The sequence below is a fragment of the Megalops cyprinoides genome, chromosome 10 (assembly GCF_013368585.1).
Source record: "Megalops cyprinoides isolate fMegCyp1 chromosome 10, fMegCyp1.pri, whole genome shotgun sequence".
Lineage (NCBI taxonomy): Eukaryota > Metazoa > Chordata > Actinopteri > Elopiformes > Megalopidae > Megalops > Megalops cyprinoides.
Genome location: NC_050592.1, coordinates 7,769,488 through 7,783,804, shown reverse-complemented (window position 1 = coordinate 7,783,804; position 14,317 = coordinate 7,769,488). Strand labels below are relative to the sequence as shown.

General features: G+C 48.6%; 2 protein-coding genes across 2 annotated transcripts in view; both read left to right on the top strand.

Annotated features, from left to right (window-relative positions):
* megf8 (multiple EGF-like-domains 8) overlaps positions 1 to 6,923 on the top strand; it is a 31,670-nt gene extending 24,747 nt beyond the window's left edge. Inside the window, exons 38-44 of the mRNA XM_036538108.1 lie at positions 490 to 685; positions 1,190 to 1,358; positions 1,814 to 2,006; positions 2,454 to 2,624; positions 3,289 to 3,419; positions 3,779 to 3,911; positions 4,352 to 6,923. Coding sequence (XP_036394001.1) covers positions 490 to 685; positions 1,190 to 1,358; positions 1,814 to 2,006; positions 2,454 to 2,624; positions 3,289 to 3,419; positions 3,779 to 3,911; positions 4,352 to 5,830 — 2,472 coding nt within the window. The 3' untranslated portion in view covers positions 5,831 to 6,923. The remainder of the gene's footprint in view (positions 1 to 489; positions 686 to 1,189; positions 1,359 to 1,813; positions 2,007 to 2,453; positions 2,625 to 3,288; positions 3,420 to 3,778; positions 3,912 to 4,351) is intronic.
* A 2,885-nt stretch (positions 6,924 to 9,808) lies between these two features.
* LOC118784395 (zinc finger protein 883) lies at positions 9,809 to 12,020 on the top strand (the record flags this gene model as incomplete). Its single annotated transcript, XM_036538628.1, has 2 exons — positions 9,809 to 10,208; positions 10,539 to 12,020. Coding segments are annotated over 2 exons (1,788 nt in total), but the record flags the coding sequence as incomplete, so codon positions are not given.
* Positions 12,021 to 14,317: the final 2,297 nt, after the last annotated feature.

Below are 14,317 nucleotides of genomic sequence, written 5' to 3'. Positions count from 1 at the left end.
TCTCTCTCTCTCTCTCTTTCTCCCCCTCCCCCTCCCTCCTCATCCCTCTCTCTCTCTCTCTCTCTCTCTCTCTCTCTCTCTCCCTCCCTCCTCATCCCTCTCTCTCTCTCTCTCTCTCTTTCTCCCCCTCCCCCTCCCTCCTCATCCCTGTCTCTCTCCCTCTCTCCCTCTCCCTCTCCCTCTCTCTCTCTCTCTCTCTCTCTCTCTCTCTCTCTCTCTCTCTCTCTCTCTCTCTCTCTCTCTCTCTCTCTCTCTCTCTCCCTCTCCCTCTCTCTGTGTCCCTCTCTCTCCCCCCGGTCTGTCTCCTCCTCTCCCCCTCTCTCCCTCTCTCTCTCTCTCTCTCTCTCTCTCTCTCTCTCCCTCCTCATCCCTCTCTCTCTCTCTCTCTCTTTCTCCCCCTCCCCCTCCCTCCTCATCCCTCTCTCTCTCCCTCCTCATCCCTCTCTCTCTCCCCCTCTCTCTCCCTCTCCCTCTCTCTCTCGCTCGCAGTGTTTCAGCCCGTCCTTTGTGCCGCTGCGCTGTGAAGCAGGCCAGTGCGGGAGGCTGCTCTCCGGGGGGGACTCCTGCTCGCCCCAGTGCTCCCAGCTCACCCAGTGTTCCCAGTGCATCGCCCGGCCGCAGTGCGGCTGGTGTGCCGCCCGGGGGGGCAACGGGGCCGGCCGCTGCCTGCAGGGGGGCCTGGATGGTGAGGGCCGCCAGGGGGGTCGAGTTTAGGGGAGGGTTACAGAGGAGCTGACAGTAGGGGTAAAGCAGTAGGGGGGGGGGGAACAGGGGGCAGCAGCATAGCATAGTGGTTAAGGAGCAGGGCTCGCAACCCGAGAGGTTGCTGGTTCAGCTCCCTGTTGGGGCACTGCTGCTGTACCCTTGGGCAAGGTACTTAACCCACAACTGCCTCAGTAAATATCCAGCTGTATAAATTGGTAACATGTAACAATTATAACCACTTGTGTTGTACTCTGCCTCACTTCTAAGTTGCTTTGTCTGACAAATAAATGAATGTAAATGTAATACAAGTTGATCTAGGTAAGAGCATCTGCTAAATGACGATAATGTACTGTAAAAATTGGAGTGGTTGTTACTCACTCTCATGGATGCCAGATGTGGTGTTATCGCTGCTATCAGAGCACATCGCTGCATTAACCAGCGTGCCCGTTGCCCTGTTTCTCCCTCCCCCCACCCCGTGCCTCAGGAGTGAGCGAGGGGGTGTGCCCCCAGCGCAACAGCAGCTGGTCCTTCCTGCACTGCCCCGAGGAGGACGAGTGCGCCAACGGCCACCACCACTGCAACAGCACGCAGGACTGCCACGACCTGCCCCAGGGCTACCACTGCACCTGCCGGCAGGGCTACGTGCTCAGCAGGTAAAAACGTCACGCCGTTATCATCGCCACGATGACAGTCTCATGGTTACCACCGCACTTAACCGACAGAGTGACCTGGGAGAGCCATGGTATCGTATAGAATCTACAGCATATGCGGAGATACAGTGATGGGAGGTTATTAGTGATGGTGTGGAGGGATGGATAGATAGATAGGTAGATATATAGATAGATAGATAGATAGGTAGATATATAGATAGATAGATAGATAGATAGATAGATAGTATTAGTCCAAAAAGGAAATTGCTTGCAAAAACTCATGCCAGTAAAATCTAAAATAAATAAATATATATAAAAAAATTAAGGTTTAAAAAAAAGCAAGACACCAAGGGAGCGACTGTTGACCGGCGGCAGAAGTGAAGCATGGATTGAGACGATCAGCCCACTGTGTGAAGCAGTACTGACCCCCCCCTTTCACCTCCCCCTGTCCCCGCCAGCATCTCCGGGCAGTGTGAGCCAGTGTGCGCCCAGGGGTGCGTGAACGGGACCTGCGTGTCGCCGGGGGTGTGTCAGTGTCACTTCGGTTTCGTGGGGGAGAACTGCTCCTCCCAGTGCCGCTGCAACAAGCACAGCAACTGCGCCGGCGTGTCCAAGCCCGACGTCTGCCTGGAGTGCCACAACAACACCATGGTGAGTGTCGCGACGGCCGGCTTCCCTAATGAAGGGCCTCACGGAGGAGGCAGGGTGTCCCTGCTACTGCCTGAGGACACACCTCATCCAGACTGCAGTCAGTTTCGTAAAGCTTGCGTACACGCACTGTGAATGCACCAGAAATGGCCATAGGACATGTTACATTCCGTTACATGCATTCACATTTCACAGTACTTCACAGTAAAAAAGTGATCGCCGGCATATTGCTGCACTGCTGACGCAACTCCAAGCTGGTCCTTCGAGTGGGAGGTTTGTGGGTCAATGGTGTAGTGCACAAAGGCAGGCGAAAGCTCTCCTGCTTCCCTCTCCTCCTCCCAGTGTGTGGGAGGTGCATGTACACTGTACTGTTCACTGAATCCACCTCAGTTTGGTTTTGATGTGCGCTGTGTCAGTGGTCTCAGTGCGCGCACCTCTCTCTCCGGACAGGGCCAGCACTGTGAGAAGTGTAAGCCGCTTTTCGTGGGCTCGGCAGTGGGCGGGGGGACGTGCCGGCCCTGCCGGGAGCTCTGCCGGGGCAACAGTGCCGTGTGCCTGTCCCGAGATGAGTACAAGAGGGCCCTGGATCACCCCGACGAGTACCCCCTGGATCCAGAGAATGTAAGCAGAGACCTGGGAGCCTTGGGAGTGTCTGTGACTCTGTCTGTGTGTGAGACTGTGTCTGTGACTGTGTGTCTGCCTGCCTCTGTCTGTCTGTCTGTCTCTGCCCTCTCATCATCATTGTAGCGTATTAGACAGGATGTTTGTGTATGTAGAAGGGACTGTCTGTATGTGGGAGTGTAAAGTATTGCTGTCTTGCCCTTTTCACACTTTTGTTCTTGTGAAACCGTCACTGTCCTCTTACTTTCTGTCCCTCTGAGTTTTTGTTAGAATTCCATTGTGTCAGTGTTGCATGTTCTTCTTTTTTTCCCCGTTTCTCGCAGTATCACAACAAGACAGGAAGCAAAGGCCTTTCTTTATTGCACTGTTTGTTTAAGGAATGCGTGTGTGAATGAAAACATCCTCGTCAAATGTCATTCCACAACATCACAGTAGACGTACCTGCTTCCTCATTTGGCCACGTTCAGTGTCATATCGGAAGGTGAGCCTAGTGGTGCCAGGGTCTGCCCGAGCCAAGTGATATACGTAGAGGGCACGCTAACGTGATAAAATGCCCAGACACTCGTAGGTGTAGCTGAATCCAGGCTTAGCGTAGACCCCGCGGTGTAGTGCACAGTTCAGCAGTTAAGTCTGGTCTGCATTAACCCGTCTGTCTGCCTTTCAGATTGTGCAGTGGGTGACGGAGGGGCCTTCAGAGGAAAACGCGATGTGCGTGAGCTGCCAGAACAACAGCGTAGGGGACAAGTGCGAGAGCTGCCTCAGCGGCTACTTCCTGCTGCAGGGGAAATGTGAAAAGTGAGTGGACAGACCGGGTCATAGAGGTCGTGTGGTGGTACAGGGGGTGCAGTTCGGGGTTTTCGGGGGGTTTTCGTGTCACCAGTTTGGCAGCAGATTAGCATTGTGGTTAAGGAGTAGGACTCTTAACCGGAAGGTTTCCTGTTAGATTCCCCCTTGGGCAAGGTACTTAACCCACAGTTGCCTCAGTAACTATCCACCTGTATACATGGATAAAATTGTAACCTACTGTATGTAAGTCGGTCTGGATAAGTGTGTCTGCTAAGTGACGATAGTGTAACGATCATGACAGTGTGGTGGAAAAAGTGGTATAACTATTAATGTGTAATTGGACTGCCATGCTGCCCTCCCGCCTCTAGGTGTCAGTGTAACGGCCACGCGGACACTTGCAACGAGCACGACGGCACTGGCTGCCCGTGCCAGAACAACACCGAGACGTCGTCCTGCCTGAACAGCGCACAGAGCGACAGGAAGGACTGCTACAGGCAGCAGGTGCGTAGCCACTCTCGCTGAACCCCGCCTTCGCTAACATCGAGCTCAGCTGCTTCACAAAAACACCGGCTCTAAAAGATCCAATTCTCAGTATGTTATTTGGCCCAAATCACCAAATATATTTTGGAAAATAATGAAATGATAATAATGTAAATGTGCAATATACACATGACCTGGAGGTGCCACAGTGCTGGAGAACTTTTGCATATAGCATTTGTGTAATTGTATAATGTCACATCTTGTATTTCCTTAGCAAAGTGTCCATATTTGTTGTGACTTCCATTGCTGTGGAGTGCAACTTGCATACAGTGTGGAGTGGTGTTCAGGGTGCTGTGCTTTCAACCAGATGCAAGTTCAAATCCCGAGTGGGACGTGATTGTTGTACTACTGTAATACATAAATGCAGTGCTTTTTAATCCCTTCCTCCTGTTGTATCCCAGTGCGCCAAGTGCAAAGACTCCTTCAACGGCACACCGATCAACGGCAGGCAGTGCTACCGGCAGTTCAACGTGGACAACGAGTGCTGTTTCGACCCCACCTCCCAGTCGAACTGCTTCCACGAGCCCAACATCCGCAACCTGCCCAGGGGCCGCACTGTCTTCTTCGCTGCCCAGCCCAAGTTCACCAACGTGGACATCCGCGTCACCATCGACGTCACCTTCGGGGAGGTGGAGGTGTACGTCTCCAACTCGCACGACACCTTCATCGTGGAGGTGGACCGGCAGACGGGGGTGCACACCGTCAAAATCGAGGACGACGGCGCCAAGGGGGACAAGGAGGTGCCGCCCTCCCCGATGAAGGTGTTCGCCAACTCCACCTCCAGCCTCTCCTCGCCCCTCCTCCCCAACCACTCCCTGCAGCTCCAGAGCAAGCCCCAGGGGGCGGAGCGCGAGATCCGGGAGGAGCGGGCCGAGGGCCTCATCTCCTACATCACGGTGTGGAAGCCGCAGACCGTGCTGATCGTCCGCGGGGTGCGGGACAGGGTGGTGATCACCTTCCCCCACGAGGTGCACTCCCTCAAATCCAGCCGCTTCTACATCGCCCTCAGAGGGGTGGGCACGGACGCCCACGACGGCCAGTCCCAGGGCCTGCTCTTCCTCCGGCAGGACCAGGCGCACATCGACCTCTTCGTCTTCTTCTCCGTCTTCTTCTCCTGCTTCTTCCTCTTCCTCTCCGTCTGCGTCCTGCTGTGGAAGGTCAAGCAGTTCCTGGATTTCCGCCGTGAGCAGAGGCGGCACATCCAGGAGATGACCAAAATGGCGTCCCGGCCTTTCGCCAAGCTAACCATCTATCTGGAGCCCGAGGAGCCCCAGCTGATCTACCTGCCTTCCTCTGGAGGGGTAGGGGGCAGCACCGTCTCGCTCTCCCACGCCAGAACGGGAAAGCTGGGAGGCGTCATGGTAGGCCCGAGGGGGAGGCTGGGGGCCACGTCCTACAAGCACGACCCCGGCTCGGGTCCGACGACCCACCTGCACCACCACCTCGCCCTGGGAGGGGGCAACAGCGGCCAGCACCTGCCCCTGCATTACCTGAACACCCACCACTACGCCCCCACCTCCACGACCAACCCCACCTCGCACCACCACCACCACCCCTCCACGCACAGCGGCTACCAGCACTTCTGCCGCTCCGACCCCTTCCTGTCCCAGCTCATGGGCTTCTCGTACTCCTCCTTCAAGGTGGGGCCCATCACCCTCGAGCCCACCGACGACGGCATGGCGGGTGTGGCCACCGTGCTTATCCAGCTGCCCGGCGGCATCCTGGCACCCAACCGGGCGTGCCTGGGCTCCGCCCTGGTGACCCTGCGGCAGAATCTGCAGGAGTACTGCGGCCACGGGAGCGGGGGGTGCCACCCGGGTGCCGGCGGGGGGCGCAAAGGGCTTCTGGGCCACCAGCACCTCACCACCATGGCCATGTAAAAAGCAGAGCGCACAGGCTGAAGGGGACAGCAAAGAGAGAGCGTGAGAAGATGGCCGCCGAAGGCTGTCGAGAGATTATGGAGGGAGAGGGGAGAGCAGAATGGGTTTGGAGAGAAACTGTTGATAGATATGTACATACACTATCTTTTACTCCTTCCTTTATTGCTATTTTGAGGCTTCAGCAATGTGTTAAAGTACAGTACGCTTTCAGCTCAGTGACATCGCATCCAGCCTGCAGCCAATGTAGAGGCAGAAGTGCAGATGACAGCCTATCAGAAGATTTTGTTGTTATTGGTTCGGCCAATGACAGAGAACACAGCGGATGATGTGAACAGCGTGGGAGATGGACCAGTGACGTGCTTCATATCCAAATGTCATGATCGTCGGAGGCAACAGGAAAACACGGTGACCAGTTCACTTGAATGTGCAAGAATGTGATCATTGTCCTGTCGTCTTGTCCATCAAAAAAAAAAAAAAACATCTGATTGAGGTGGTATTATGCTAATAAAACTGCACCATTGATAAAAACACTAATTAAGAAGTAACTTAGGCAATTGCATGCTTTTATGCAACAGGCCTATATTTAAATCAAACTGTATAGCTGTACCGTTATACAAAAAATGCCCTTAGCCTTCATAAATGGTTCTTTTAGCTAATGTTGCATTTGCCTGTACTTGCCTTTATTCTCCCAGCCTTTGCTATCAAGTACAGCTGTTTGTATGTTAACTGTCATATAATTTCACACCCAGTTGTATAGTACCCCTTTCTACTGAGGTCACTAACTTTGCCGCCTCAATGCCTGTTGAACGTGATCGTAATAGTATGCTCTACTGTACTGTAGAATATAACCCTGTACTGTCAGGGGTTTTCTTATGTCGAATTAGTCTGTCTGTGTCCACACATAACGCTACTGTCTTCATGGGAGAGGTATCTGAGCATAAGCATGTTTAAGAAAAACAAATCTTGTGTAACAAACGTTACTACCCAGCCTCTTGGAATTTTCTGTTACTTAATTATATGAAAAAGCAGGATATTGAGAAACCATTCAGTTGGACGCTGCTTATTTGTCCCATGAATGAAGGATGTGTAGGATAGCCCCTTTTTATTACTTGGATATATTTCTTCAAAAGTTAAAAATATGAAACCAATTTACTTGATATCATGTGTACTTTACAGTTTGGCTTTTTTTAATTTAATTTTATTTTTTTTTGCTGGACTGATGTTCCAGCTCCTTGAATGGATGACTGTGTCGGCCATAAGGAGCTGCAATTCATGTGAATTTTTTGGTGCATTCTAATTGGTCTTTCCATCATTTATGTGATAATTGGGAGGAATGCGTATGTGAGCTGGTTGAAACCATTTTGATTAAGTTTGAAATGCAGATACCAAACACTACAAGCTCAGTGTGAAAACTCTCCTGGTGAGAGAATGTCAAAAAAAAAAAAAACTGGATAGATGGTGTGAAACCAAATTGTACACTACAAGAAAAATGATCAGTATTTCTTTTTAAGCATTTGTGTTTTTTTGTGTTACTGTAAGAGTACTGTATGAAGGTGTTTTGTATGATGTTTGTGCTGATGGAAATGGTTACATTCAAAACAGAGTTTTGCTTTCATTACACTAAAAAAAAAAGCCCGCCTTACTAATCTCTTTGCGTATGTGCACCACCGTATGGGCACTCCATTTTAAATAATGTCCTTCAGGGGCCAGTGTTTGGGTCATTGCTTCAGATATTTTCTAGATGAAAAAGCAGTGGGTAGAAACGGTTACAAGTACAAGTAAATTTTGTATTTACTGAGTAACAAACCACATTATTTTAAATGGAGGAGGCCATATCTTGATTATTGTAATGTGAACAGGCACCATTAGGTGAGGTGTTTGGTGATGGTGGTTCAGGCTATGAACATGGAATGAATTTAGTGGTCCTGCTCATTAAAAGCAATAGCCAAACACATGCAAGAACTGGTTGGCCATATTGGACAACTGATTCAGAACCTTTGCTTAATTGTACAATTTTCATGTATGATGAAACGGTTATTCTAAATGTTAGATACCTATTCCCAGTGTCTTTGATTTTAATTTATGCAAAGCATATTGAACTTTAAAACCATTCTGGTGATTCTGTACCTGTGAATCACGCTTTCTTACACTAAGTGTCTAAACTTATTTTTTTTTCTCTCTGTCATCATTGTCATTCTCATATTATTGCTGTTAATGTATTCTGTGCAAGGTTGATTCATTTACAGTATTTTTGCTTTGTCTTTTTTTTTTTTAGAAGAGAACTCTGCTGTTCATGCAATTGTTTGCAGTTGGTTTTTCCTCGCCCTGACTCACCTTCATGGCTTGGAGTCTGCTACAAAGTGGAAGTTACGAGATGTGTTCATCAGTGAACTACTTTCTGTACTTTTGTGTTTTCTCTATTAAACGCCAGCTGAATGGACCTTATTGATGAAGCCTGGTGACATTATTTCAATTCAAAGTGATGTGACGCTGTATGGTTCATCATTTTAATACCGTTTTAAGACGTTCGCAGATTATATTGCTATTAAAATAGACACAACACACTTGTACAGTGCGCTGCGTAGATCAAGTTTCAGTTGTTCATCATTGCGTTCATGCGTTCAAGCACCCTTCTCCAAAAATCACCCATGCCCTCGATGACCCCACCGCAGCGGAGTGACCGCCTGCAGCCGCCAGGCTCCGTAAGCGGCCCTGGGGAAGAGCGTCTGGCGAGCGATGGAAAGCGTTTGCACCAATCGCCATCATCCGGATCCTGGACCCGAAGCGTGCGGGACGTGATTGGTGAGACGCTGCATCACTCCCGAGCACAGCTCTTCCGGTCACTACAGCTGTGTGATGTTGATACGTGACAAGATTATTGCACGGTGAACAATTTAAAAGTAATCAAGCCGCAAATGATTATGGGCAGGGCTGTATTATTATGGCTGGGCTAGTACAAAATAACCGTGATGTTCGACCGGTTTTGCATTGAAATGAAATGGCTAGTTTTCCTGTCTAACGTTAGCCAACAAGCTAGCTACACCGAATGTGGACGGCTTGTTGCTGGCCGTGTTATCCTTTATTGTCCGTTAGGAATAAATAAATGAAGAAAGCGTGAAAAATTACAGCTAAAGGCACCTAGCAACAGTTCCGGTAAGTATTTTAATAGCTGTCGTGATTATCGTGATTAGTGTCAGCTAGTATAATGTAATGTTTACAGTCGATAAAGCCATACAAGCTATAGGCGTTCACTTAACGTGTATTTTCCTCCGTTTTTCAAGCATATCCATACAGCCAAGACATTTAGCAGCCTAATGTACCCTGGCTGCAACGTCGTAGATGTCGTCACTTTTAATGATCGGAAAAGATGCGGAAAATAACGGGAGTATTTCTGCTATTCGTCGTTGCCATGTGTCATGATAGCTCTTACTGTACAGAACAGCGGTGATACTGTATACAGCCAAGACAGGATTGAGCCCATGCTTATTTATACAATCACAACAAAGAAGCCAAACGTTAGATTGCCTCAATCGACATATATTGATTGGAAAAAGCAGCGCAAAACTGAGGCAGAGGCACGCGACAATCGGTATGGGTCTTTATGATGATGAGTATTTTCAGTACAACGTCATAATTGTCCTATTTCTATTGCTTTGCCATTCTGTTCTGTGTACTCATATGTTGTTTAAATGAAAGTAATCATAATTTTGTTTGTATTTGTTTCTAACAGGATACCAGTGTCATGGGAGAAGAAGCAGAATTTGGACTTTTTGCACTTTAGACTGAAACATGGAGCTCAAACCTGTTGAAATGGCGTCAGACTACAACAAGGAGGACAAATCTCCCAAACAGCACATAGTCCAGAGGAAAAGACGCATGAACTCTGAACCACAGTCACCAAAATTTGATGGTCAAATTAAGCATGAATCAAAGCTGCTTCAGTGCCCGACTTCTCCCATTCACAAATTAGATTTTGTGCAGTCGGCCTCCTTCAAGCAGTGGTCCGTCCAGATCAAGGAGGAGTCGAATGATTTTGAAGTGCATGCGATCCAAATTAAGGAAGAGCTCACCGAACTCGAGTTGGCTCACTCTGCTGTTGACTCCAAAGCAACCTACTGTAAACAAGTGAAGTCCTGTGATTCAGAGTCGGTTGGGATTAAGCCAGAGCCAGATTCTGTGCAGAAAGGCCAAGAAGCGGTCACAGTTAAAACAGAGTCGGTTGGGGATAACGGGCATCATGTTGGAGAGGTGAAGGATTATCCGTCTTTGTTCAAGGTGAAAAGGGAGGACAACAAAGAGCAGCGTACTTATTTCAAACAGGAGAGTCCCCTGGATGATGCAGACACTGGGGAAAGTGATGGCCACCATGCCAGCACAGGTAGGCTGCACAGTGAAAGAAACAAATAATATGCTGAGTGGTATTGTGTGAAACGTGTATTCAGTGTCGTTCTTGTTTCTGTAAGGCTTATCGTTTCCCATGGTGCACTGAGTGGTTCAGATACATGAAGATCGCCCTGAATATGCTGACTATTTTTTTTACTTTTTTGTAGCATGTTTTCATTAAGTCTTCTCACCATTCCGTCTTATTCCACTTGCTTTTTTCTCTTTTCTCCCTGCTGCCCTGTGACCTGATGTTTATTTTTTATGTTTCTCCCTCTTTCTTCATGTGGTATCCCTCTAATCTCTTTTTTCTTCTCCCGACTCCCAGCGTCCTGTCCGGAGTATTTCCCCTGCCCTCACTGTGCCGTCTCCTTCACCGCTGTCTCTTACCTGGAGAAGCACCTCAAGTGGACCCACCAGCAGCAGTACCTGGCGCTGCTCCGAAGCCGAGCCTCCCAGAGCAAAATCAGCACAACAAAAGTGGAGAAAATGCACAGCTGCCCGCACTGCAGCCAGGTGTTCCCCTCGCAGCGGCGGCTGGCTGCCCACCTGCGTGAGCTTCACCCCAGCACCCCTCCTAAAAAACGGCACCCCTGCCCCCAGTGCGCCCGCAGCTTCCACTACATGGCCAGCCTGCAGAAGCACTGCAAGGAGTGGCACAAATTAGCCACCGTCTGCGCAGACGGACGCCTGAGCTGCGCAGACTGCGGGAAAAGCTTCGGCGCTCTGGGGAGATCTGGCCCCCATAACTGCATAGATCAGAACGAGACAGTGGAAAACGGACCTCTCTCCACTGAGGGCGGATACGCCTGCAACGTCTGCGGCAAGAGCTGCACCACCACCCAGAATCTGCGCGTGCACATGCGCACGCACACCGGCGAAAGGCCTTACGCCTGCGGCGAGTGTGGGAGGCGGTTTTCGGAGAGCGGTAGCCTGAGCAAACACAGGCGCATACACACCGGCCTCAAGCCGTTCAAGTGTCAGGACTGCGGGAAGCAGTTCGGGAGGATGAACCACCTGACGTCCCACCAGCTCACGCACTCCGGGGAAAAACCGTACCCTTGCCCGGACTGTGAAAGGAGATTTGGCCACAAGGGGGATTTAAAAACCCATCAGCGCACCCACTCGGGGGAGAAACCATACCGTTGCACAGAGTGCGGTAAAGATTTTGCAATTATCGGAAACCTGAGGGCCCACCAGAGGGTGCACAGCAAGGAGAAGGGCCACCAGTGTGGGGAGTGCGGGCGGAAATTCGGGGAATCGGGGCTGCTAAAGAAGCATCTGCGTACGCACACCGGGGAGAGACCCTACCACTGCACGGTGTGCGGCAAGCAGTTCAGCCGCATCCAGCACCTCAAAACCCACCGGCGCACACACACAGGGGAGAGACCGTACAGCTGTGCCGAGTGCGGCAAGAGCTTCAGCCAGTCCGGGGACCTGACCAAGCACAAGCGCACCCACACGGGGGAGAAGCCGTACCCCTGCCCCGACTGCGAGCGTAGCTACAGCAATTCGGGGGACTTGCGAAAGCACAGCCGCAGCCACTCCGGGGCGCGGCCCTACACCTGCGAGGAGTGCGGGAAGAGCTTCAGAATGGTCCAGCACCTGAAGGTCCACACCCGCACGCACACGGGGGAGAGACCGTACCTCTGCCCCCACTGCCCCCTTGCGTTCTCCCGGCCCCATCACCTCACCTCACACCTGAAGGTCCACTGATCTGGAGAGTAGAAATCAAGAGCGGGGAAAAGAATCAGGCTTGACACCCGGAGAAAATACAGAGGGCTGCACCTCAATCCAAGGGGGGGGGCACAAAACGTCATGTCTTTTAAAAAAAAAAAAGCAGTAATAAATACTATGTAGACATTGGAATAGAAGGAGACAACTGGGGGTGCACTGCACTCCTAAGCACCCCCATAGCGCCGGCCCCGCAAAGAACGTAGCTGCAGATATTTAGGAGAAAGATATTTTCAGCGGGGAGGCATATAGTTAAAACTGTTCATAGCTTTTTAAGATTTGTACAGATACGCTGCAAGAGAAAATACAACAAAATCACATGACAGTAACATACTACAAATGTCCGTCTCTAACATCATCTAAGGATGATTAGATAGAACATACTTAATTGATTACCTTACAAAAGTAATTATTTTGTATGATTATGCTCAGTGTAACCAACTGATAGTCTATAGTTCCATTGACCAATTTTTAAATGAAAGGTGCAACAGTGCAATATTTGCATCTGGTGTACCCTGCATTAGATACTCTAAGTCACTTGTGTAATATTTTTAAAGGAGAGGCTTATTAAATCGGTAATTTCTGCCGACATTTCAGTCCTCTACTATTAATGTGCCCTGAAATGTATGTGTCTGCTGACATGTCCAGGTTATATAGGAATAGGTTTTACCGAATGCTGTAAGAGATTGGTGAAAATGTATCTAAGGGATGTAATGTTTGTTAAATAATACCACAAATGTAGGGTCAAGTCATATACACAGATATGTAATGAATCTGGACTAATGTCTGGTTATGGAGCTCGCCTTTGAATACAGTGATCGACATTTTTCGAATTACTGTCATGTTGTCAGATATTTGCTTCATACCAGGCTTCTTTACCTTTAGGTGTGTTGTCAGCTTACTTGATATGTCGATTTTGCAGTGCTGGCCTATGCCTTGAATTGTATCATTAATTTGAAAGTCATTTTCACTGTGGTATTTCCAAGAGTTTTTTTGTTTTTTTTGTGGTGATTATTAATCTTTGAAACTGCCTAATTTTGAACGCATATATTGTCTTATTGCAGCCTATGTTGTATTGACATTTTGGAAATGTAATGTATCTATTGTAGTGTTATAATGTTAAATTATTGTATGCTTAACCTATAAATTGTAAATATGTACTTATTGTATTTTACAATATGTGACTTTTTCATAAACAATATCTCAGACCTTGTTTTCGGTTTCTGAGTAGGCTATTAATTAGGCAACGTATTTTGCCTGTCCTTTTCGTCAGATGCATATCTCTTTTTTCTCTGTCATGTTAGTTTGGTCCTAGCCTTCTTCGTATTAAAATACGTTTAACAGTTCCTAATTGCAAATGTAACTCACTTGTGTAGCCTGCAGGTTAACGATAGATCTCTCTAAAGCCGGACAAGGCAGACTTCGTCAATTTATGGCGAATAGGCCTTGCCGTCATTTTTATGAGCACGATTACGAGGACAGAGTCGTAACCACTACTCCACACCGATAACGAAGACGTATTTAGGGGTAAGTAATATTGAGCGTACCTTTGTTTAAAGCTGGAATCAATATTTCTTAAACCATGCCCATTTTTCATTTAGGACTACGGTGTCCGTTTGGGGGAGGGGGGAAAGATAAATGGGTAGATTCTTTAATCTTTCTTGTTGATATAATAATTGTTAAACTACTACAGTTCTTAAAGATCGGGCGTTAGAGAGGTAGTCATATACAGAAATGTAATAGATTTAGAAAATTGAGATGGATTGTCCGGTGGATGACACGTTTTAGAATCGTACGTATAGTGTCCGGCGAAGAGATAAAATGACCAAGGAGAGGAGCAACAGAGTACAGGTTGCGCGACAGTGCATTCTAATTAATCAGAGTAGATGCCTATGTAATTGTAGACTAAATATGTTCTGCTGTAATTGCGACGAGACTAATATCTGAATGACTCAAACTTTGTGGTCCCCGTTCCTCAGCTGCCGTTACGAAGAGGAAGTTCACTCGATGAGCACCTATTTCCCCATTTGCCTTCAGTTCCAACTCGGACCACTGGGGGGAGCTAGATTGCTGCCGATCGGTTATTCTGAGGTTATCGAGAGTTTCCCGTCGCCGAAGTTAACTTAGAAACGGGTGAATTCTGTTCCCTTTCACTTTCTCCGCCGGTTTGCTCATGCTCACACTAAACAACAATGCCATATTGGACTGCTGAAAAGCCAAGAGAAAATTAATCTGGCCAAAAGGACTTTTTTGACCCATTTGCACCTGTCCTCTCCTTCACCTCTTGGCTACCTGCTTCCTGTTCTTCAGTATTTCAGGTTGTCTCACTGTCTCACATTTTTTTTCTCCAAATGTTTCAGAACAGCTGTATTT